Genomic DNA, 24,878 nt, shown 5'->3' with positions numbered 1-24,878 from the left:
GCACGTAGACTTATATACTGTTTCATACAGCTTTACAACCCGCTCTAAGCAGTTTACAGAGTCAGCATATTGCCAACAACAATCTGGTCCTCGTTTTACCAACCTCAGAAGGATGGCAGGCTGAGTCAATATTGAGCTGGTCAGGATTGAACTGCTGGCAATTGGCAAAATTAGCTTGCAATACTGCATTCTAACCACTGTGCCACCACGGCTCTCTACAATACCATAATATCATCTAATTTCAGCACTGAATCATTTGGCTTCCTGATATAAACCTGGATGGAAGGTTTAAATAAAATTAAACAACCCTATATACTGTATATATGAAAAAATGAGGCTGATAGAAACATTGTACAGGAATATAGAAATAAATTTCCTCTCTCTTATATCACCCTTTGGAACACAGTCCTCTCTAATGTTACAGAGGAACCAACTATGAACCTTAGAGGTGTCTACTTTAGTCTTGTCTCTTCATTTAGGCTTTCCCTGACTCTATAGTATGCAGATATCAAAAAATATCAAATTGTCAACTAATCCATTATCTACAGCGAGATATTATTCTTTATATAAGAAGTAACCTGGGTGCATGCAGAAGTTTGCTTTATCATCAAAATGACCAAAGCAGTATCATACCATCACAATCCATGCACAAAGGGGCTTTTGTCATGACACCATGATTCTGTTTCATTATTCTTTTCCCTTTCCCTTCAATCCTACCCTGATGGATGCTACTGAGTAGTAGAATCAAACTGAAATACTACTACTTCTAAATAACCAAAAATAGCAGTCATAGCGAAGACTCTAAAATAGCCTTTGTGAGCATGATTTTTGAGAAAAGTGGAAGGTCTCAAGTCTACTGAGCCAACAGGGAATCTAGATTCATTTCATATTCAGATTTCTCCCAAAATAATGTTATTTTTTCTGATAAGTGAAGTGATCAGGAGTGTGCAGAGGGCTATGACCTTGAAGATATTCCTTGATCCTACAGTCATCTTTCATATTATCAATTAAATGAAATACTACTGGACTGATAACTCCCAACTCTACTTTTATTTGTCTTAGTCACCAAAATAATACAATATTGATTCAATGCTTTGGTTCAGTAAAGAATCGAATAAAGACTGATAAAATAAATTGGAATCCTGACAAGGCAAAAACATTGTGTATCATGTAATTCATATCAAGAAAAGGATATACAGATTATACTTCTTTTCTCATCACATATCCGATGCCAGTAGCCAGTTTTGAATAGGTACAGGTAGGCTACAAGGACCCATGTCTTTCTAATGTGTTATTGTAATGTAGGAATACTTACATTAAAAATGAGATTACTTCATATAATTGCAAGCAGCTTTAAACACAATTTCAAAAATCTTCACGTAATCAATTCAGACCAAGTTCCTTCTGCTCATGCCTCAAATATCTTGCTACCTGGGAGAGTGAATAGAGAATATTAGAGAATGAGAGAGCCCATGGGATATTAGGAATAAATGGAAAAGAATGAACACAGTCATTCTGGATTTAATCTCAAACACAACTTTTATTCGGTTCTTTTCAAAACTTGCTTGCAGTCCCAAAAAGACTGCCCCTGAAAGAGTTTCTTCTGAGCTGAAAAGAGATAGTCCTCTAATGTTCTAATGGGTAATACTTCTAGCTATTCTTCAGTGGACATGGTTGTAATTTACAGTATTGTTACTTAACTTAAAACTCTAAATGACTTACAGTCTAATATTTAAAGTCACATATTCCCAAATATGAAATAGTTTTTGTATATAATTGATGGTAATTTTACAATTTTTCAAAGCCAAGTCAAAATGCTTTTTTTAAATTTCATGATGATTTTAATAAAATATAATATGAATGTCTATTAGCCAATTTTATATTTGCTATTCTTCATTCATTGTGATTAGTGTTGCTTATTGTCTTATTGAATACCACCATTACTAATTTGCATTTGCTCTATGTACTAGGGAAGCTAAGGCTGTAACAATGACAAGTGGCTGGGCAATCAATAAACAAATCATACAAAATTTTTTGCAGGATGGAACCTAAAAAAAGCTTAAATGAGAACCCAATGCACAATTATCTGAGATAGGCCCTACTGAATAGAATAGGACATATTTCTATATAAACAGATATATGATTATTGATGATAGCGGTGATTATAATGATTCTCTTATTAATTTTTATTTATATGGGGGACTTCATCAAAGAATCAGCCTTCCAACTGCAACAATCATTCAACAGATAAAGCACAAAATTAGAGGAGCATCTTTAATTTAAAAAAAAACCAGCATTTCAACTCATTGAGACACAGTAAAACTATTTTAAAATACAATAGAAAATGTCACCAAATTCATACATTGCTTTTTGATGTATTTGCAGTACTCTCAGGTTTACACGAAATGCTCAAAGCAATATTGAAACCCTGCACTTTCAAAGTTCCCAGAAACTGAGTGATGAAACACTTCTTAAGCAGTTGGCAAAGCTGAATGTACTGAATGTACAATGTACTGAGGGCAATACAAGTAAGACTTTGAGTTTTCAAATATTTTTCTACCTTTCTGGCAAAGTCAACTGCCTATGGCTCTCAGTGCTATATGCAGAATGTATTCTAAGACTTGGTTGTCAAAGAAGATATTTTAGCTGTTTCACAGACATTTATGGGGAAGGGACTGGTGGCCAAGTCTCATATCCTAAACCTATTTTGGGAAAGATAGAAGAGAATCCATTAACTTCTTTATTGTTTCATATTGTGTTGTGTTGTATTGTACTGTACTGTACTACACTACATGACTCTAAACTATATTATAGCGATAGCATCAGCACATAGACTTATATACCACTTCACAATGCTTTACAGCCCTCTTTAAGCAATTTACAGAGTCAGTACATTGCCCCCAACAATCTGGGTCCTTAGTTTACTCACCTTGGAAGGATGGAAGGCTGAGTCAACCTTGAGCCTGGTGAGATTCGATCCGCCAAATTGCAGGAAGCCAGCAGTCAGCAGAAGTAGCCTGCAATAATATTGCATTCTAACCACTGCACCACCTCAGCTCTTATATTATATTATTATATTATTATATTATTATATTATTATATTATTATATTATTATACTAATATAAATATTATATTATATAAATACTATTTAATGTTAAGTATTACCTTTTCTAGTAGAAACAGTGCTCGGGATACTTAGCAATAGAATACAGATACAGCAACCAGTTAACAAAATCATTAAAGCTCAGTCTGCTCCATTCTCCAATAAAAAGAGGTTCAAGAAAGAGAAAAGTCATTAGCCTCCACTCAAAATTTGCATGCTTTCATTTCACACTGCTGTAAAAAATGTGTTCTATCTCAATTGTAAATCAAAGAGAAGTTGCACAATTTTGTCATTTTGTATAAATATTTGTGTTTGCAATTGTGTCATTTTATGTGTCTTTTCAGAGCTGAATATTTTTAAGCTCTCACCTGCTTTGTAACTTTAATCCTAAATAAAGTAAAATAACAAAACAGGGAGAAATGGTAATGTTCCATATTGATAGACTTGAAACCCTGCATTCCTATTGGTTCAATTAACCGGGCAACTGTGATTGGCTCGCTAAGAGTCTGCCACGATTGGTCAATACCAACAGCGGGAGACTCAAAGCGAAGTCATTGGCCGCTAAAGCCCTGCCGAGCTCTATAAAAGAGCTGCTGCGGCTGCTATTCTCTTGAGCTGAATTGACTGATAAATAAAGAGCTGTTGTTACTGAACCGGAGTCTCTCGTCTTTGTGAGCCCAACCCTTCGAATATAACAGATAATAAATCACTAATAAGTGTAGTCATAATCAGGTGGATATATATTACTCATGATTTATATAGGGAATCTCATAATGAACAATGTAGAATGAGAATCAACTTCTACTTCCTAGAAACATCTGGCTGGTCACTATAGGATACTGAATGCTGGATTAAACTTTCAATTTATATTGATTGATTGTTTGGTGTTGATTTTATTCAGTTTGTAAAGTTTATAGCTCTGGTCAGTTTACAAGAAAATATTTTCTTATGTCAAATATGCAGGTATGTAGCAACAAGAAGGATACTTTATAGTTTCCTCCCAACCTTCAAAAGAAAAAAAAATCCAGTCCAAGTATGACAAATCCTCAAATTAAAAATAGCAGAAAAAGCTCTAATGGTCCAGGATGACAAATGAAATGAGAGGCTTTGTTAGTGTTTGATTGATTGGAGTGCTATGACTTGATAACTTCCAAACCCCTTTATAATGAGAGCTATTCCAGGCATAATTGACAAATTAAGAAGAATCCATTCCCAGTCTCTTAGAAAATGACATTTTGTGGCAATTTGCAGGTGCCCTGGCAGAAACTGTTTTAATAAGTGTTTCAGCAATTGAATAGAATTTCTCTCTCTCTCTTTCTGTCTCTGTCAAACATGATAGGATACAAGTCATAACCAAATTCAGGATGGTGAGGATTTTTTCTTGTATGGCATGGGTAGAAGAGAGTCAAATAGACAGACTATGGAAGTGATGAATAAAAATGGATACAATCACCTCAATTGACAGAAAGAGGAAATTTCCTAATGGAATATATAATACTGATGAGAAAAAAAATGTGACATACAATCTTGACAACCTACTATTTTAATGAAAGACGCTGTCCAGTGCTGAAATAAAATGCAGCTTGTTCTCTGCTTAGCATTTGCATGTAAAATAAAGATGGAATACCATCTTGTTCTTCACCGCTTATAACACAGAATTATCCCAGTCACTGATGAGAATAGATAAAACAACTCATTTTCTCATCTCCAAAGAAAGAAAAAAACATTAAATGAAAAAAATATCCTAGACAACAATTGTATGAAAATGGTGCCATTGCATAGCATTTCCTATCATACTGATCATTAGTTTGTTCATCAAGTCAAGTTGATGTACAAGAGAGAACATATCAGTAGATAGAGGAAATACTATGATTTGATATATTATACTGACACTAGGAGAAAATTCAGGAATCTGCACGGATAATTGAAGGAATTCATGCTTCTGATTGAAAAGTTGGGAGTTACAATTTTAGGAGACTGAGCTGAACTACTAAATGAATAAACTAATTATTACCAAACATAATAATTGTGATAATTTACAGTAATAATTTACTGTAAAGCAGAATGAAGCAAGTAACTCTTTAGGTTTTAACTAAACATAAAGAATGGGCTAAACATATGTATATATGTATGTATTCAACAGGGGTGGGATTCAAATTTTTTAGCAACCAGTTCTGTGGGCATAGCTTAGTTGGTGGGCAAAGCTTGGTGCTCATGTGACTGTCTGGGCGTGGCCAGCTCAATACCACTCACATCAAGAGGCACACCAAGATTTCTCCTCACCTAGCCTCTTGTGACTGTGGGGATACTGCAATGGTCGTAAGTGTGAAAAACAGTAATAAGTCACTTTTTTCAGTTGTAATGGTCACTAAATGAACAGTTGGAAGTCAAGGATTACCTGTACAAAAATACAAAAGCTTCTTTGCTTGCAAAAAGCTGCCCTAAATACCAATAATTAGATTAAAATACCTGCAAGCCAGAGTTACAAATCAGGCAGGGTGCCAGAGAACCTTGAGGAATTAAAATAGTTAAAATGCAATGATAACTATCAGCAGCCAACTCTTGCTCATAAAGTGAAACCCGTTTGCAGAGAGGTCACTAAAGCTCTCCAGAAAGAGCACACCTAGGAGAAGCAATCCTTAGATCTATTTGCACCACTTAAAGGCACCAGCTAGTCTCACTCACCTCACAAGATGTCCTAAGGAAATCATCCAGATTTAAGGAAAGATCACATGCCTCCCAGAAAGGCAGTAAAAAAAATCAGTGCCAAGCTGGCATCCTGTCTCTTGGAAGTACACCCCAAAAGGACAGTACCAGATACCACTAAAGCAATAAAGGAAGACTCCCTTCCCAGATAGAAAAAGAAACCATGAGGCAGGAAAAAAATTCAAACACAATACATATAATTAAATCACAACAGTAGCTGTTGCTTGTTAAACCAATTACCAGAACAAATAGACACAGGAACTAGCCAGATTTCTCAACTCAGTTTCTTTTCAGGAACAGAGAGTAACCTTTTTCCGTCCAAACAAAGCTGAATAGGGAAAATTACCCCATCAATAAACACAGGATTAAACATCACCAAGCACAGAATTAAACTTCACCAAAAACTAGTTTTAGACCAAAACTCAGAAAGGATATGTAAACTCACATTTGAATGTCAATCTTTCTAGCTAGCCAAGAAGCCTTGCTGAATGTCACTCATCTTGTTCCTTATCATTAAAAGTTTATTTCCAGCAGCTCTGCTTCATAATTCAATTATTTCTTCAACACTCCAACAGGGGAGTATTTTCTCCCAACAGCAGTGTAAAAACCTTAAAACAATCCTAACCCTTTAAGAAAGTCAAGCTGTCAGGTTTCCAAGTGAAATGGTTTACACATGTCAATTTCGGGCTTCACACAAGCAAAGTACCAGCAAAGGAGAAAAAAAAAACCTCCAGAGAAACTCTGGAAACAGGGTGTCTAGTCCTGGCAAGAATATAATAAGGGTTAACAGAGAGGCAGTTACACCACCAGAATGTAAGGAATGCCTTCCCTACAGGATTAGGCCAGTAAAGTGGAAAAAACCAAAAGGAGATTTCATCTAACAACCGGTTCTCCAAACTGCTTAAAAAGTTAACAACTGGTTCTAGCGAATAGGTGCAAACTGGTAGAATCCCACCCCTGGTATTCAAGTTATATTTATATTATTAGATGATTATTCAACAAACATTGAAACTATATTTTTAAAAGACCCTTATTCATCTCCAAACCTTATCACTAATTTCTTACACACTTCAGAAATTATGGCTTCACAGCTGCAGTATTATTTTCCACACACAACATGAGTATGTTCACTACTGTCTTTCAGCTTCTAGAACATAAGGCATTATATACTGCTGCAAATACAAGAAATGGTGTACAGTCTAAGTACCTAAGGGTTTTTAAAATTATTGTTTTTTCCTTTTTTGTAACACTGCTACTACCCCGTATTGGTCAAGTTATCAAATATGGTCTATTTTTTTCCTTTTGCTAATTTGTTTTTGCCCGGGTGTCGGGCTACAGAACTTTTCCCATTCAATCAACTAGAATGAACTTCTGAAAACGTATCAAAATGTATCAGAAAGGAATCCTTTATTGAGATGAGACAATTCATGTAGGGGTTAAAAGCAGCGTCTAAAGTCTCTCGGGCATGTAGAGATAGATAAGGGAGTTTAAAATCCCTCCCCTTATCTTGATGTGTATTTAGTAAAACCAAGAGCCAACATGTTTATTCCCCCCACCCCCTTTTTTGAATGATCTTTTTCAGAGTTTCCCAGGCCACATCTCACTGTGGAATTTTTATGATCTCTTCATCTCCTGGCTGTCTCTCTCAGAGGTGATAGGTTCTGGCCATCTGGGTTTCATCTCTCCATTGTATTATGTGTAGGTTATACAAATTCGATATACGATTAAATATATTCAGGTTACATCAAGAAGGATTTCTTTATCAGACTCCCCCCTTTTCTTCTTCCATTGAAAAAATGACAGATACACGGATCTGACACTGGGGTTGTTTTTCATCTACTCTTATGTCTCTTTTAGGGCTCAAGGTTAAATGAGGAATTTATTTTGCTTATTCATATAATTTAGTTTGTCACAGCTAAACAGTAGGATTCATAAGATTAGTGGGTTTACCTTTAGCTCATTTTATTCTGCATTAAGATTGGCTGGAAGTCAAGGAAGAATAATCAACATCCCTTACAATGTTTTCCTCAGATGAGGAACACCGGCTGTGGACCTAGCAGCAATCTTTCTTTTATTATTATAGGCTTATAGGATATAAATAGAATGCATAACATAAACTGAGGGCCAGTTTACCTGGTGATGTCAATCAGGCTTTCTGGATAATTTCTAATAATAGTGTTCTTTAGAGGTGGGTGATGTTATATTCTATGAATAACCAGAGCCCTGTTTAGACTTTTAGTGAGTTCTGTATAATCCTATCAATCAAGTTTTGCTCCTACTTTTCCATTCCTTTTGAACACTGAACACTGTATTGAGCATTTTTGTTTTGACATTGGAGAGAAACAAGCAGGAAATGCTTGCAACTTGTAAAATGGTACATTCGACACTGATTGGAGTCTAGGAATTCATATGACATTAGACACTTCATCAAGTGTATCCAGCTAACAGCCACCTCTTGGGCAACATGATTTTCTGGTGTTTAGGAGCAAAAAAATAAAAATAAAGTAAGTGTGCTACACCGCTGATATGTTAAATACATAGTTTCTGTATGTGTTTGTGTACATGTACATATGTGTTGCATTATATGTCCTTAAAAAGGCTTTTACAAGTGATGTCATGGAGTTAAGGACAAGATTATAAATAGGGTTAGGACATGTTGCCACGTGACATTTTGCAATGTTTTTTTTTTCCTTTGTTGAGCCTGGGTAGGTGTGGCCTGCATGTGATGCATCCAGCCCAGTGACAGCCAGTTTGACATCCTGGGTTAGGGTTACTTGTTAAGCCTCCCAAGCTTGATTCTTTAAAAAGTAGAATCTTCAGCTGTGAAGTAATCATATCCTTAGTTAAAACATAGGGCAGCTGTGTCACCTTTCCTGGATATTCCAGACAGGAAACATGACTAGATGAGCTAAATCTACTTTACTGTAAGTCTATATTAACAGAATCTTGGACGTCTGAAACACAGATGTCCTTCCACTCTCAACTGCTTACTTTATTAGAACAGATCCTTCTTCACTTTCTTTCTGTGACAGTTAAAAGACTGTGAGTTCTTACCCCTCTTATCTGATTGTTTCCTAGGTAGCCTCTCTTCTTTCCTTTCCTCAAAGTTACCATCCATGTCATAAGTCACACCAAGATCTCTCATTCCATGCTTAAGCATCATTTTGATGCGAGACACTTTTTCTACCTTAGCCCATTCCCACTACCACCTATTTTTCCATCCATCATGGAAAAAGATCTAATAGGGTTGAAAATACATCTGGAAGCCTAGGGTTCATATGTAGTCCCTGGAAGCTCTGAGAATCTGCAGACCTCCAAACATTTACCAATACTGGCTTTTCAGCTCAACAGTTATTAATAAAATTCACTTCTCACACTATTTAAAATAACAAAGCTAAATTCTGTTCCTCCATTTATTTGCCCTCACGTACAGGATCTATCCCATTTCCATTGCATGCAAAACTGTAAAACTTCTTGTTGCAGGAAGAATTTTCTATTCATGCATCCTCAGAGTTCCAGGATAAAACTGGTATCATGAGCTGTTTATCAAACCACTTTCCGATTGTTCTGCCTGGATGCCTGAATTTATTATGGATCTACCCACAGTGGGTCTGTCAGTTTTTCAGGTTACTAGATTTTGATGGATATTATCTAGTTGGAATATACTTTTCCAGAGGTTCCAAACCTGTCAGTTGGGCATAGGTGAAGAGAAAATAGAAAAACAGAGACAAAAAAATGAAACATTTATGCCAGGGCTGTCTTGATAGCATTATGGGCCCCGAGCAAAGCAGTGTACTGGGGCCCCTATGACAACTACTCACAGGAATAAAATGTAAATGGTCGATAAAATTAAACATATATTTATTTTATTGGCACTTCCAAAAAAATCAGTGTTGAAACATTAAAAACATGCTGTGCAGCAACAACTAATCAACATGATAAACATTTGGATAATACATGAGGCTTGAAAAACACAATAATATTCAGTAAGCCATACAGTTGCTGTATTTATATGATACAAGGTGCATTGAAGTGTTAACATACACAGATTAGTATGGGGCCCCTATGCTTATGGGGCCCATGGGCAAGTGCCCATCAGGCCCATGTGTTAAGACAGCCCCAACTTAGGCATTATAGTGGGTAGCAGGCAAAAAGAAACCTTTAAAACTGCAAACATGGCATGGAGCATTTTATATAACAGTATAAAGTGGAACCCTAGATTTTGGCCACAAAGTTTCATCCTAACAATGCCACCAATTGCATTTTCTGCTTGGCCACTGACTGTGAAGTATATGATTCAAACCACTTCCTGTGGAGATTGCTCTTTTGGGGGTAGAGGCAACTAGAGGCAGAATGTGTAAAATCTTCAATACAATTTTATTTTCCTTTGGTTTATGATTTAATTTCCTGCTTTTTTCTTCCTTAAGTTTTTTCAAATCTTCATTTTCTTCACTCTAAAATATTATGTGAATGTCTTCGTTTGTTCTGATTATTAGACAAGATAATCACTATTCTCCTTTGAATCTTGTTAATATCCAAGTCCATCTAAAATAATCTACCTCTATTGCATCAAATAATTTGTTATTGTTATGTCTATGATTAAGAAAATATTATTTTAGAAACATTGTAGATGTTAAATACCAGTCTGAAAACTATTGTTTAATTATAGGTGTGCTAATTATGATATTCTTCCTCTCACATTATCCATCTCGCACAGAATTAACCAGAAAGCAAAAGCTAGTGTACCTGTGACGAGTGGCACAGTGAAACATGCCAATAAAATGAGTTATTTTTTTAAAGTTTTTTTCTTTTCTTGAAAGAAATTTTTTTTAGGAAAGAAGATGCTGTACAGTATATAATGTGAAATTCTTATCTCCTCAGTAATCATCTAAACAAACTGCAATTCTTTCTTAATTTTTCTTCACTTGAAAGGGTCATCACTGGAAGTGATCCTCTGTAAAAGACTAAAATAGCAATAGCATTTAGACTTACATACTGCTTCATAGTGCTTTACAGCTCACCCTAAGCAATTTACTGAGTCAGCATATTGCCTTCAACAATCTGTGTTCTCATTTTACCAATTTCAGGAGGATGGAAGGTTAAGTCAAGCTTGTATTCTGGTGTATTGGGATTATCATGTTTTTTGAATATGCCTTACCATTCGAGGAGATAGGGCAAGTCAAAACATATTTTGTTCTAATGCAAGAGTGATCTTCACATTGCCCTTTGGTCTGCTGTCTTCTAAGAAGTTTAGGGACCTATTCATAATAAACATTGCTTCCTAGGGAATAGGCTACTTAAAAAAAATAGATAGCTGAACTATTGTAGTAGACATTGAAATAGATTAACAGCTCTTCCTTGGAAACACCGCATGGACAAATTCTACTGTAATGAATGTGTTGTAGGTATCAGTGGGATTCTGAATAATTCTTCAGATTCTTGGAAATTCTCTGTTTGCAGCTGGTGGTACATATATCAAAGCTCAAGGACTGCTTCTTTGAAGAAGAAGAAAAAAGCACTTGAAATTATTAACCAGCTTGGAAAAGATCTTATTTTGCCCTGACAAGATCCTAGATTTAGATAAATCTGACCTGAGCTGGAATATATTGAACTAATGAGATTCTTGGAGTTGGGATAAGAAGACAAGTTTTTCTTTTTTTCAGAGAGGAAACTAAACTAGATTTTAGCAGAGACAAATTCTGTTACTGCCTTTTAACAAACATTTAATCAAAGTCTTGTTGAGAATCAGAACTGGAAAGCCTATTTTTTAAAGCAGTATATGTAAGGGATTAAGACAAAGCCTATTTATTACCCAATGTTAGCACAATAACCTTTTTGACAGCTCTACTTCTCAGTAGCAGAAGAATCATATGAATGAATGACTGCACCCACTCAGTGTCAAGAAGGCATAGAGCAATTCTGTGCTGAAACGTCTCTAATACCTTTCCTTCTATTTTTTTCCTTTTGATCAGCTAACAAGACTCTCTCCTGAATAGGTAACCTGGATATTATATTAAATTACATGATGCATTCATTTGTGCAATCATTTCACATTGATTATTTTTTCTTTCTTTTTTCTTCTAAGGTTAGGGAATCCATGCCTATCCAAATATATATCCAATTTAATGTGTTTAATAGGCTTTATTCCAAGATAAATCAGTATGTGGGAAAATTTTTCACTAAAAGCAATAATAAGAATCAATGCAAACTAAATAAGTACAGAAACAATGAAAAATAGAAAAATAATAGAGAAAATTAAAAGCAAGCTAAGAAAACAAAATAGAAAAAAGAAAAATATAAAAAAATATATGAAAATGCACAGAAGTAGTGTTCTTCATAGTAGTTAGAAAGTTAGAAGTACATATATATTTTAACCTCTTTCTCTCTAAAGTTACATCATGACTTTCTTCTTTCCGTCTTTCTGTCAATATTTCTATCCTGTTTAATTGTCAAACCATATATCACATTTTTTTAAAAAAATACACAAAAAGTTCATAAGTGGATTCCAAACACCAATAAAAGTTAATGTTTTCCTTTCTCTAATCAAAGAAGTCAGTTTGTCCATCTCAGCTAATTTTGTCAATTTGACCAACCATTCTTCCATGGTGGCAAACATGTGTTTTATTGAGATGTTATATACTTAATTAAAAGTTCCTTGCAGACCTGCACTGGAGAATCCTTATAATTAATAAATATAGCTAACTAATTATAACTGAATACTATTGGGGTGTTAAGGAGGAAGCAAAGAAAGAGGAATTAAGCAGCCTTGCTGATGTCAAAATAAAAAGGAAATCCAGTGAAAATCCAATGGAGCATCCACATCTTTAACACTGTGCTTTTGCTCTAGTTCTTCTTGTCTTGTTGAAGTATATTGCATGAAGGTGAAAAAAACAAGAAAGATAAAAGAGGCAAGAGCAGTATCTTAATTTAGATTCCATGAGCTGTGAGGAAATAACTGAAGCAAAATGCCACATGTTCACAATGATAATTTCAAGAGCAAATATTGTTTCTACAGATCATCCCCTAGGGAAAGAATGTCATGGATGGAATCTATGGATACACTTTTGTCTAACAAAGGTAAGATTATTCTATTCTATTCCATTCCATTCCACTCCACTCAACATATGTTTTGTCATATTTCTATTTTTTTGTCTCAAGAAATCCAAGGAGCTATATATATTCCCAAACCTGTTCTACACCGCTCCTTCTCCTCCCTAATATTAATAATCAGCAAGCCCACATAGGCTTAATTAATGCCACTTTACAGACCAAAACTTTATAGAGTACAACATTGTTTTTTAATTATACAAAAACAAAACTTATGAGATACCACAAAAAACTCCACAAGAGCTTCAAAAATATATACTAATATTTCCTGTCATATACTAATATTTCCTGTCATAAAAATAAATCCTAATAAAGGAACTACAATATCTAATTGATTATACCTAGAGAAAAAGCCTTCAACCCCCAAAAATGTGGATGAATTATTTTGCATACCACAGTTAGCTCAAATTGCTGATGCAATATCACCAAGTCAAAAATTGCTAAGCTGACTGATCAAAGAAAAAACAAATGTTCTAAAGCAGAACTAATAACTCATTTCAAATCTCACTTGGATTAAATAAGGAAGTAGAAATCTCCTGAAATTCTCTGGATAGCCTGCAGTAGCTTCCCAAATTATATACAGGAGGTCTAGATTCAAGGCTGTTGACTCTTCAGCACCTGGTTCATTGATCACACAAGGATAGTAGGGTGTAAATAGACAGTGAAGAATTGTCAGTTTGAAATATTTGTATCAGTATGTTACTCTGAGAAGTTAACATAGAATTAAAAACAAAGTAAGCAAAGGCATAGGTATAGGGGAAAGACATGAGATCAAAACAGGCTTTCATGAACCATTTGCTATTCGGGACACCTGTGGAATTCAAGATATATTGTATGTGTTCCACAGTTGATCCCAGTAGGTTTGTGAAAGCCACTTTGGTCCAAAATGTGAGGAAATCTGAATTTTAGTCTGGCCCGAGGTAGAAAAGCCAGCTGGGTGACTGTACATTTCTTTCTCCTTCTCATTCTTAGGAACAAGCAAGTATTGAATAACTTTGGAAAATTTTGCCATGCAAACTGCATGGACTTCTTCATATAGCCACCAGGAGTCAAGGCTGGTTCAAGGTTCCTAGGTGTAGTGTATTTAAATAAAGTTTTCAAGGATGATAGTCCTATTGGTTAACAGAAACAACGATATGATTGGTTAGTATCCTTAGTATCTGATTGGCCGCTTACAGTGGCGGGAAGTTCAAGTAAATGTCATTGGATGCGAGCCACGGAGCAGCCGCTATAAAAGGGGCTGCCGCAGCTCGACTGCAGTTGAAGTTACTGAATTGCATTAAAGAGCTGAATTCAACTCCAGTCTGTGAATCTCTTATTTGGCGACAGAACACTATTTTATTTAACAAAAAGTTTGGAACTTTGATCAAAAGAGATGTGTGTCTGTGTGTGTGTGTGTGTGTGTGTGTGTGTGTGTGTGTGTGTGTGTGCCTGTGCATGTGCATGTGCATGTGCATGTGCATGAGGGAGAAACAGAGAGAGAGACAGAGAGAAAGGGGGAGACAGACAGACAGACAGACAGACAAACAGACAGACAAAGACAGAGACAGAGAGACAGAGAGACAGAGAGAGAGATGAATATGTTAAAAATCCCTTTGAAAACTGGTCTGTCTGCAGCAGGCAGGCTATGGCCCTTCTAATTGTGCTGAGCTACAGCACCCAACACCCCTCATACTTCAGCAGACTGGTTGTGACTGATAGAATTTAGAATCATTTATGTATCAGTGGGAGAGGAGAGGAGCTGGCGCTGTGACGGTACGGCTTGCAATCGAGCTCTAAGATTGTAGCCGATATCTTCGCCCCTGGCCGGTCCAAACGGACCTAAACCATCCCGTAGGTATGGTTATCATGAGGGGTATACCCTGTGGATCCCAGGGACACTGCAAAGTCGCTGGATGACCCAGGAGAAGTCCCTTTTGCTGGCGGCAGAGAGGCAGCCCCCAAGCTGCTGAAGTCGGGGCAGCTCCGGAAAGGAAGAGGCTGAAAGAGAAAGTGTGTCGGCTGGGAGAGAAACTTTTTTTTTCAATACTTTGAGGCTTGAAAGGACACTTGAGGCTAGAGGCTCCCTTTGGTTATTTTTCTTTTTGTATATATATGTATATATATCTCCTGTTCTCTTTTTTACTTCAATTACGCTTTTCTGGGAGGAGGGGGGAAAGTGAGAATTAAGAAACTTTGTAACACTGCCAAGTAGAGGCTTGAAAATATTTTACTTGAAGTGGAGAGAACCGTGAAAGACTCCTTCTCAAGGACACTTTAATTTGATAAGATAGAGGGAAGAGCGCAGCAGAATATTATTACAGGTGCTCTTCTGGATTTCTATCAACAATTAAATATCTATGGTTTGGCTTTGAAGCTTGCGGGAAAGGGAAGAGAGTCATAACAAGAGCCTTGGACAACTAAATAGAGTGCAGTGTGTTGTTTCTTTCTTTTTAATCTTTTTTTAGTTTCGCTACCCCTCCTTACCAGTATTACTGTAAATTCTTATTTTAGCAATGTCTTTATTTTTATTTTTTATTTTCAAGGGGAAGCCTTAGAATTTCTCATTTTTATTTTTATTTTTATTTTTTTTCCTTTTTCATTGAGATTTTTGCTTTTTCTATCTATGCTCTTGGATTATTTTGGTTCCCTTTTTTCTTTTTTTTTAATTGAGATTTTCTAGCTGGATTAAGGTGTGAAGAACCTGAAGAAATCTTTTTTTTGCTCTGTCCTTTTTTATTACTATTATTATTGGGTCTTCTTCTTCTTTTTATTTTTATTTTTTATTGTGGGCTATTTCATAATTGGATTAGGGTCTGGAAGAACCTGAAGAATCTTTTCTTTTTTTCTTTTCTCTCCTTTACTATTGGGCTTTTTACTATTGGACTTTTCCATTCTGGATTATAATTGGCTACTTTCCTAATTGGATTAAAATTTGAAAGAACTCGAAGATTTTGAATCATTTAAAATGAGCAGGAAACTCATACCTCAGGGTGCTTCTATATCTACTTCTGCCTCCCCACCATCTGGAGGACAACGTTCAATTCAGGTAATGTTAAAGCAAGACAAAGAACAAGAAAAATAACCTTACAGATGATTATGCAAGGAATCCAAGACCTTAAGATAAAAACAGACACTATTGAACAAAGAACAGGGAAGACTGATGAAAAAGTGGAAAATATCCAACAGATGATGGTGAAGTATGATGAGAGACTCCAAAAAGTCGAAGAAGAGGGTAAACAAAGAGAGGAGAAGATTGGAAATATTGATAGCAGACTAACAGTGGTTGAACAAGAAAAAAGTGGGATGCTGAAGTGGGAGATGGAGAGGTCAGAATTCTATCTCAGATTTCAAAATATAGAGGAGGAAAAAGGGCAAGATTTGGCTGCGATAATGATAGAAATCTTGGCTGACACTTTGGAAATAACAGAGGAAAAGATGATGGATGGAGTAGATGAGATATACCGAGTTTTTACAAGATATGCAATGAGAAGTTCACATTAGATTTACTAAAAAATCCATCAAAACACAAATTTTACAAGCGGCAAGAGAGAAGACGCTGAAATATAAAGGCAAAGAAATCTTGGTCTTAAAACAAATACCCAGAAGAGTGAGAGAGATGAGAAGAGAATATTGATTTCTGACCAAAGTGCTATTGAAAAAGGAGGTGAATTACAGATGGCTGATCCCAGAAGGACTGATGTTTACATGGCAAGAACAGAGACACAGAATTGATTCAATTGAGAAAGCAGAACTTTTCTACACAGAATTTTTTGGAAGGAGAGAGGAAGAGGCAGAAAAAGAGGTTTCACTAATTGAATTCCAAGAGGAACAAATGGAGATTGAAAAAGAAGAAGGCGCAGTAGGTGGACAGGTGGATATCAAAGACCAACGTGAACCAAGATCTACGAGAGCGGCTAAACCTAAATATAAAATATAATCATGGAAGAGAAAAAACTGATTACAATGAATATAAATGGACTGAATTCAGCTGCTAAGAGAAGGAAGATCTTTCATAAATTAGGGAAATTAAAGTTTGACATAATTTGTTTACAAGAAGTACACATTAAAAAGCAACATGAACAATTGTTAGTACAGCCAAAACTAGGGAAATTATTTACTTCTCTGACTCAATGTAAAAAAGAGGAGTGGTTTTATATATTAAAGAGGCCACCACAGCAAAATTGATTTACGCTGTTGAAGATGAAAGAATATTAATGGTGGAAATAATGGACAATAATATAAAAATACTCTTGACTGCAATTTACGCTCCGAATGATAAACAAGAAGAATTCTATAAAAAATTACATATGAAAATGACTGGACTGGACTATGCTAATATAATTATGATGGGAGACTTTAATGGAATTGTGGACAACAAACTGGACTATATAGCAACAACAGCAAAGCACAATAGAAAGACTCATCCTAAATCTTTTTTTAAAATGACAGATGAACTAATTTTAAAAGATATATGGAGAGAAAGAAATGCTAAAACCAAACAATATACTTTCTATTCAAATAGACATTTATCATGGTCCAGATTAGATATGATCTGGATCTCAACAGAATTAATATCTAGTGTTCAAGAAATAAACATTGAAACAAGTACTTGGGCAGACCATAACCCATTGACAATTAAATGGAAGGGACAAAAAAAAAGATCGAGATGGACGTTAAATAATACTATTTTAAAGGAGAAGGATTTTGTACAATGGATCAAGAAAGAACTGGCCTTTTTCTTTAAAGAAAATAAAAAAGAAGATACTTCAATTCAGAATATTTGGGATACAATGAAGGCATATGCTAGAGGCTTGATAATAGACTACATAAGAAAAAAGAATATTAGGAAAAGGCAAGCCACTAAAGCCTTGGAAGATGAGTATACAAGACTTGAAAAAGAATTACAGAAAATGCCACAGAAAAAAGATATCAAACTGAAACTGGACATAACTAAACATAAAATGGACTTAATAGAGAAAGAAGAACTGGCACAGAAAATTAGGAATGCTAAACAGAATTACTTTGAAGATGCAAATAAGCCAGGTAGATGGCTAGCATATAAGCTGAGAAAGGAGAAAGAGTCGAGGAAAATATCGCAGTTAATAGATGACCAAGGTCAAGTTTGTTATGGTAATAAGGAGAAAAAGGAAATTATCCGAGACTTCTATGGACAACTATACAAGAAAGAGAATATTGATGAGGAAAAAGTCAAACAGTACTTACAGAATGCAAACTTACCTAAGATATCCAAAGAGACTGAAGAAATGTTAGAAAGTAATATAACAATGATGGAATTAAGTCAAGCACTTAAGAAACAAAATAATGGGAAAGCACCAGGTCCAGATGGGCTGCCTGCAGAATTCTATAAAATATTACAAGAATCATTGAGCATTCCATTGTTAGAAGTTATGAATGAAGCTATGTCAAAGATGACGATACCTAAAACATGGTCAGAGTCTTACATTACACTTATTCCAAAAGAGGAGGCTGATCCACTGCAAATTAAGAACTATAGACCAATTTCTTTATTAAATGCAGACTATAAAATCTTTGCTTCAATATTAGCAGAAAGACTTAAAAAATATTTGAATAATTTTATCCATCCAGATCAAAATGGATTTCTGCCAAAGAGACAAATTAGAGACAATATGAGAGTAATTCTGGACACTTTGGAATATTATGAGGTGCATCCTGAAAAGCAAATGGCTCTGATATTCTTAGATGCCCAAAAGGCATTTGATAATGTGAACTGGAGATTTATGTTACTCCTATTGGAACAGATGGGTTTTGCTAGAAGATTTATTCAAGCAATAGAAGCTATTTACCATGAGCAAACAGCAAAGGTAATGATGGAGGGAGAATTTACAGACTCTATTAACATAAGAAAAGGCACAAGACAAGGATGTCCCCTTTCTCCTTTGCTATTTGTATTGACTCTGGAAGTGTTGAATAGAAACATTAGAGAAGATAAAACTATAAAAGGAATGAAAATTAAAAAAGAAGAATTTAAATTACAAGCCTTCACAGACGACTTAGTCTTTATTTTGGAAGACCCTGTAGAAACAGCTTCGAAGCTATTGGAAAAGATAGAGACATTTGGTGAGGTGGCTGGTTTGAAAATAAATAAAGATAAAACAAAGATTTTGTCAAAGAATATGTTACTAAGACAAAGAGAAGAATTGGCAGATCTGTTGAAAATCCAAGTCACGAACAAGGTTAAGTATTTGGGGATATATTTGACATCAAGATGTAGTACATTAAAAGAGAATAACTATATTAAACTTAAACAACAGATAGCCCTAGATTTGAAGAAATGGGAAAATTTACAACTGTCATTAATAGGGAGGATTTCAACAATCAAGATGAATATTTTACCCAGAATCTTATTTTTGTTTCAAACAATACCAATTAGGCTCGGAAAAGACTATTTTGAGGACTTAAATAAAATTGTGTTGAAGTATATATGGCAAGGTAAGAAAGCGAGGATAAAGCTGAAGCTTTTGCAAGATGCTAGAACTAGAGGAGGTTTTGGCCTGCCTAATTGGGAGCTGTACTACCAAGCTGCAAATTTGATGTGGGTTAAGGAATGGATAACATTAAGAAAGACTAGATTGTTGACACTAGAAGGTCATGATTTGTTGTTGGGTTAGCATGCTTTTTTATGGTACAAGGGAACCAAAACACAGGGCTATTTTCGAAGACATTATATATGGGAGTCTTTGTGGTTAAATTGGGAGAAGATAAAAAAAACAATGTTATTTGAAAATTCCAGTTTGGTTATCGACGATAGAAGCATTTTCTTACCCTATAATTTATAAGAAGGAACAAACACTTAGATATGGGGAATTATTAGATGAAAAGGGTGAACTTAAAATCTAGAGGAACAAGGTATAAAGATGAATTGTTTTTCATATGTGCAAATTCACTCAAGGTATGATGAAGATTCCAAAACAGAGGGATTTTATGATAAACAGACTGATTTAGATAAGATTTTGACAGGTACTGATGAAAAGGTGATTAAAAAACTATATGGTTATTTATTGGGAATTAAGCTAGAGGAAGAACAAGTTAAAGAAACTATGATTGCTTGGGGGAGGAATTTTGGATATGGGATTGATTTAGAGAAATGGCAGAAACTATGGTCGCAAAATTATAAAATGACAATGTCTACAGCTTATAAAGAAAATCTGTATAAGATGTTTTACAGGTGGCATTTTCCCCCGACAAGGATAGCAAGAATGTTCAAGAATAAATCTGAAAAATGCTGGAAATGTCATCAGGTACCTGGCTCATATTACCATATGTGGTGGACTTGTGAGGATGCTAGAAAATACTGGACTAAAATCCGCATGTGGTTGGAAAAAATGACAAAGAAACACATAGATTTGAAACCGGAGTTCTTTTTATTGGGAATCCTACCAGATGTATACAGTAAAGACTTGAAATATCTGATTGTAAATGTATTAACTGCGGCTAGGATTGTATTTGCTAAAAATTGGAAAAATGAGAAAATTCCATTGCAGGAAGAAATTATTAAGAAAATATTGGAATGTGCTGAGATGAGTAGATTGACATTTGAAATTAGAGAGCAAGAAGATAAACAATTTTATAAAATTTGGGACCTTTTCTATCAATGGTTGGACGATGAAATACAACAATAGAATATTTAGAATGTTAGATAATAAGGAATATCTTTGTTTTTTCTTTTTCTTTTGCTATTTAACACCACATCTATAAAGTGTTTTTTTTTAGGATAGAATTGGTATGATTATATGATTTGTTATAGAATAAATTACCTAAATTATAGTTATCTCATAAAGTATGAATGAATAAAAGTATAGTCAAATCTTTTTTTCTTTAATAATGATATGAGGATATATAAGTTTGGATTGATAATAAGAGTTATTATGTAAGGTAATTGTAATTGTGACTACGAAATGAATGCACAAAACTGATGAACCAACCGACACACTGTTTGTATATAAGTACGGAAGAAGCTGATGCTTTTATGTTTTGTCTGTTTTGTTTGTTTGTTAAAAAAACCAATAAAATAGTTTTCAAAAAAAAAAAAAAATTATGTATCAGTGAATCAAAAAGGCTTTGGTGGTTATTTGGCCTTTGGCTTAATGAACGAATCCTTATAGAATATTCTTGATGGTTGAGTTTGAGGCTCTTGGTCCAAATGGTAAAATTCACCCTCCAGAATGGCCAATAAAAAGGCCACTAACTTATTAATCACTCACCAGAATGGACACAAGTTAAATGCCATGTTCTGACATGACTGGGTCATATCTATAAAAAGGAATTATGGTTCTCCTCCAGTAAAAGCCAATGAAATTATTCTTATAGTCTTCAGTGTATTTCATGATCTTCACACTATGAAGTTGTTTATGTTTCCCCATTCTTTTTCTGGTTTTCAGATGGCCTGGATGCATTTAGAACTTTCCTGAAATCAGAATTCAGTGAAGAAAATATTGAATTTTGGCTCGCTTGTGAGGACTTAAAGAAAACAAAGTCAGCTGCTAAAATTGCTTCAAAAGCCCAAAGGATTTACTCTGAATTTATCCAAGCTGATGCACCACAGGAGGTAACCCAGTTATGGATGCTTTAAAACATTGATTACTCCTTACAAAAGAAAAAAAATGAATATATCAGTTTGGATATATACATTTGATTTTTATGCATTATTATGATCATGTTGCTCATCTCATACCCCAAATAGTGAGATGATCAAAGAAGCCACTTGTTGTGTCTGTCCACATATATTGATGGATGATTTCTCTTAATTCAACCTAAAAATAAGAATAAGGATTATGAGTATTAGAGTGTATTCTTTTTGGAGAATGGCTGTTTAGATTTATAAGAGCTACTAGAAGCTTTTCAGCAAGTGGGTCAGCAAAGTAGAAGTATCTTCCAACTCTTCTCGAGGAAGCATCCATAAGGCTTTTCTGTAAAAAGACTGACTTGGGCATGTCCCTCAGATAATTATTTTCTGTTTTTTAATCTCCCTTTTGAGAAAGGCCCTGGAGCAGATGGTTAAATTAGTATTCCAGACTCCCTTTGATAAAAACAGGTTTCCAACCTGGGTTCAAGTCTGATTTGAGGATGGAAGTAACCATGGTTGCCTAGCAGTAACTGGACTTCTGTGGCATTAACTTTGAGGATTTACTATGATACAGGATTTGGGGATGATAACATAGATCAGAGGTGGTATTCAGCAGGTTCTGACCAGTTCTGGAGAACCAGTAGCAGAAATTTTGAGTAGTTTGGAGAACTGGCAAATCCCACCTCTGACTGGTCTACCCCATCTATACTCTGCCTCCTGAATCCCAGCTGATCGGCTGGGTCTTCTTTTGTTGCCCTGCACAGGAGAATGGAGCTGGAAAGCAGATTAGTGGGGTGGAGAGGGAATGGAGATTTTGCAGTAACCTTCCTTTACACGCCCACCAAGCCACACCACACCCACCTAGCCATGCCCACAGAACTGGTAGTAAACATGTTTGAATCCCACCGCTGACATATATGCATAGATTAAAAACTTTGGAACCTCTTATAGTATGAATCTTCAGCATGATTAACCAAAATTAGATGTCACTGGGGGAAAAAAGTTGAAATGTAAAAAAAAAAAAGAAAAACATTTCACAGAGCATAATATTGGTTGTGTTCCATACAACTGAAATTCAGACATCGTTCCCAGAGAACAAATTATCATTGAAAACAATCCAATAAACCCATTTTACACTATGTTAGATTATTGTTTGTTTTAGCCCAGTATTGTCTAATCAAATAATACACTATTAACTATCCTACATCTGTCGTTGATGACAATGTTCAGAATCCCCAGGGTCCAGGGGAAAAGGCCTTCACATCCTTCTTCTGTGATATATTATATTAAAATTGGTCAGGGATTGTGATAATTATAATTCAAACATTTGGTAGATGCCAAGTTGATGAATCAGACTATGTGTAAGTGCCACACTATAACATTTTCCAATAGTCCAGAGGGAAAAATGCATTGGCAGGCCTTTGCGGCAGAAGACAATGAGAAAATTAAAATATTCAAAAGCAGAACATTCACAAGTAACAAGGGCTGAGGCAAGCAAACCATGCTTATCATCTTGGAATAGAACAACAAAAGGAAATACAATTCAGTTCAGTTAACAGCCTAAAAACAATATTTTTTTTACATGTCTAGCATATATTGCATAAATCAAAATTATTTCTATCTTGTGTCACTACTGTAAGTTATCCTGTTCCAAAAATCATTCATTAATAGTTCTTCCTACCTTTCTTGGCTTTGACTTCTAGTTTAGTGGTCAGTTTGTCTCTGATTATTTTACTGATGGATGCAAGGGAATAAAATATTTAAACAGGTAGAGCCAGTTTCATTTAATTTTCTGTTTAAAAACATGCTGTTCAGCCTGGTTTCCCATTTTTTTATACATGACTTAGGTCTGTTGACAGTTGGGTACAATTCAACCAATTATCCTACGATGACAGTAAGCTGATTCAATCAAATGGTCTCATTTTTGCTTCCTTTTGTGAACTTTCACATTTGATTTGGAAACAAAATACTAAAATTCTCGGATTCATGCTTAGAATTTTAATGTTCATAAAAGTTCAATGATTAAATAGGTAGAATGACAAAGAGAAGGCAGATCAAGCTTTAATTGAAGTAGAAATGAAAGCTTTCTTAAAAAAAGAGAAAAAACTTATGGTTCTACCGAACACGGGAAAATGTAATTCCTATAGCTTTCTATATTGGAAGGTTGGGATTATTTTTTAATTATCTTAAATGTATACATACACACTGATCAAATAATCAAATGTTAGCCAGGTGAGAAAAGAATGACACCAATACATACATATTGAGTATAAAAATTTTGGAGTGCTCATCATCTTATTTACCAGAAAACCTGTTGCTGTTTTGATGTTGTTATTATTACGATAAATGGCTTTGGAGAGTAGAAAACTAAATTAAAATTAGTATTCAATATTTTAGTAACAAAAGCTTTCCTGCCGCTTTGCATCAAAGAGTGCATTTGGGGATACGATTCAAATTTTATTTGCTTTTGGCTCCCAGACAACATTTCATATATTCAGTAGAATAAACAATTGTATTTCCTGCAGATAAACATTGACTTCAATACCAGAGACCGCATCATGCAGGCTATTTCGAAACCAACTCTCAACTGTTTTGATGATGCTCAAAAATTAATCTATAACCTCATGGTCAAAGATTCATTCCCGCGGTTTCTGAAGTCAGAAGCTTATAAAGAACTGGTAAATAAGGAACTAAAAAGAAGTCAAAAAAGGTGGCTCCCATTTTTGTAAAGGTCAAGCTCAAAAGCAGTTTGGAATCTCCTAGCATCTCTATACTGATGGCTAGCAGGGTAGGTGACTCACTAATGCAATGGTTTACAAATTGAAAATGCAGGTTTTAAAAATGGAATTTAGCTTTATTTTTAAAAAAATTAAATACCTAGTGATTAAGTTATTTTCATGTTGTGTCTAATCTCTCAGTTTTCCATTCTAGGGAGTGTGGATTTTTTTAAAAAAATTATGTCTTAATAAAAGCTTCATGTGACAGAACTGAAATATGAGACTGTTGCATTTTGCTTTCAGCTAAGACTAAACAAGATCATTATAAGTTATGTCACCCCCCAGTTTCTTGTCTTATTTACTTATTTACTTATAATAGAGAGCCAGCTAAGAATAGTAGTTAAGGCACCAGCCAGCCCACTGAAAACTTCAGGGGCTTGTCCAGGAGTCAATACGGACATGAACACACAATATCTATTTCCATATCTAGACTGTGACCATAATACATGGAAAGGTAAAAATATAATCTGTTGTGTGAGCTCCTTATGTTGTTTTATTTTTTTTTGGGGGGGGGGCGGGAATGTCCTTCCCATCTTCACTTTTTTAAAGCCACATAAATTACCTCTACCAATGTCAAACAATGATGCCTTCTTTTGG

At 35.1% G+C, this 24,878-nt stretch overlaps 1 protein-coding gene and 1 long non-coding RNA gene across 2 annotated transcripts; one reads left to right on the top strand and one right to left on the bottom strand.

Moving 5' to 3' along the window:
- Positions 1–1,347: 1,347 nt before the first annotated feature.
- LOC148126212 (uncharacterized) lies at positions 1,348–24,878 on the bottom strand. Its single transcript, XR_015742984.1, has 3 exons — positions 24,844–24,878; positions 2,930–3,017; positions 1,348–1,431 (listed from the first exon to the last, which is right to left on the bottom strand). It is a non-coding gene; the product is annotated as an uncharacterized LOC148126212 (long non-coding RNA).
- On the top strand, positions 12,776–24,233 carry RGS21 (regulator of G protein signaling 21). Its single transcript, XM_026703201.2, has 3 exons — positions 12,776–12,887; positions 21,320–21,486; positions 24,030–24,233. The coding sequence occupies exons 1-3, from the start codon at positions 12,776–12,778 to the stop codon at positions 24,231–24,233; spliced, it is 483 nt and encodes a 160-aa protein (XP_026558986.2).

This window comes from Pseudonaja textilis, chromosome 3 (genome assembly GCF_049901715.1).
Source record: "Pseudonaja textilis isolate UNSWEBS1 chromosome 3, rPseTex1.2, whole genome shotgun sequence".
Classification (NCBI taxonomy): domain Eukaryota; kingdom Metazoa; phylum Chordata; class Lepidosauria; order Squamata; family Elapidae; genus Pseudonaja; species Pseudonaja textilis.
The sequence above is the reverse complement of the archived record's forward strand: the minus strand, read 5'-3'. Positions and strand labels throughout refer to the sequence as shown.

Excerpts from the sequence above, each read along its gene's own strand:
- RGS21 (XM_026703201.2), top strand. The coding sequence starts at position 12,776 with ATGCCACATGTTCACAATGATAATTTCAAGAGCAAATATTGTTTCTAC. Across the intron at positions 12,888-21,319 it reads TACACTTTTGTCTAACAAAG|ATGGCCTGGATGCATTTAGA; the intron begins GTAAGATTATTC and ends TCTGGTTTTCAG. Across the intron at positions 21,487-24,029 it reads AAGCTGATGCACCACAGGAG|ATAAACATTGACTTCAATAC; the intron begins GTAACCCAGTTA and ends TATTTCCTGCAG.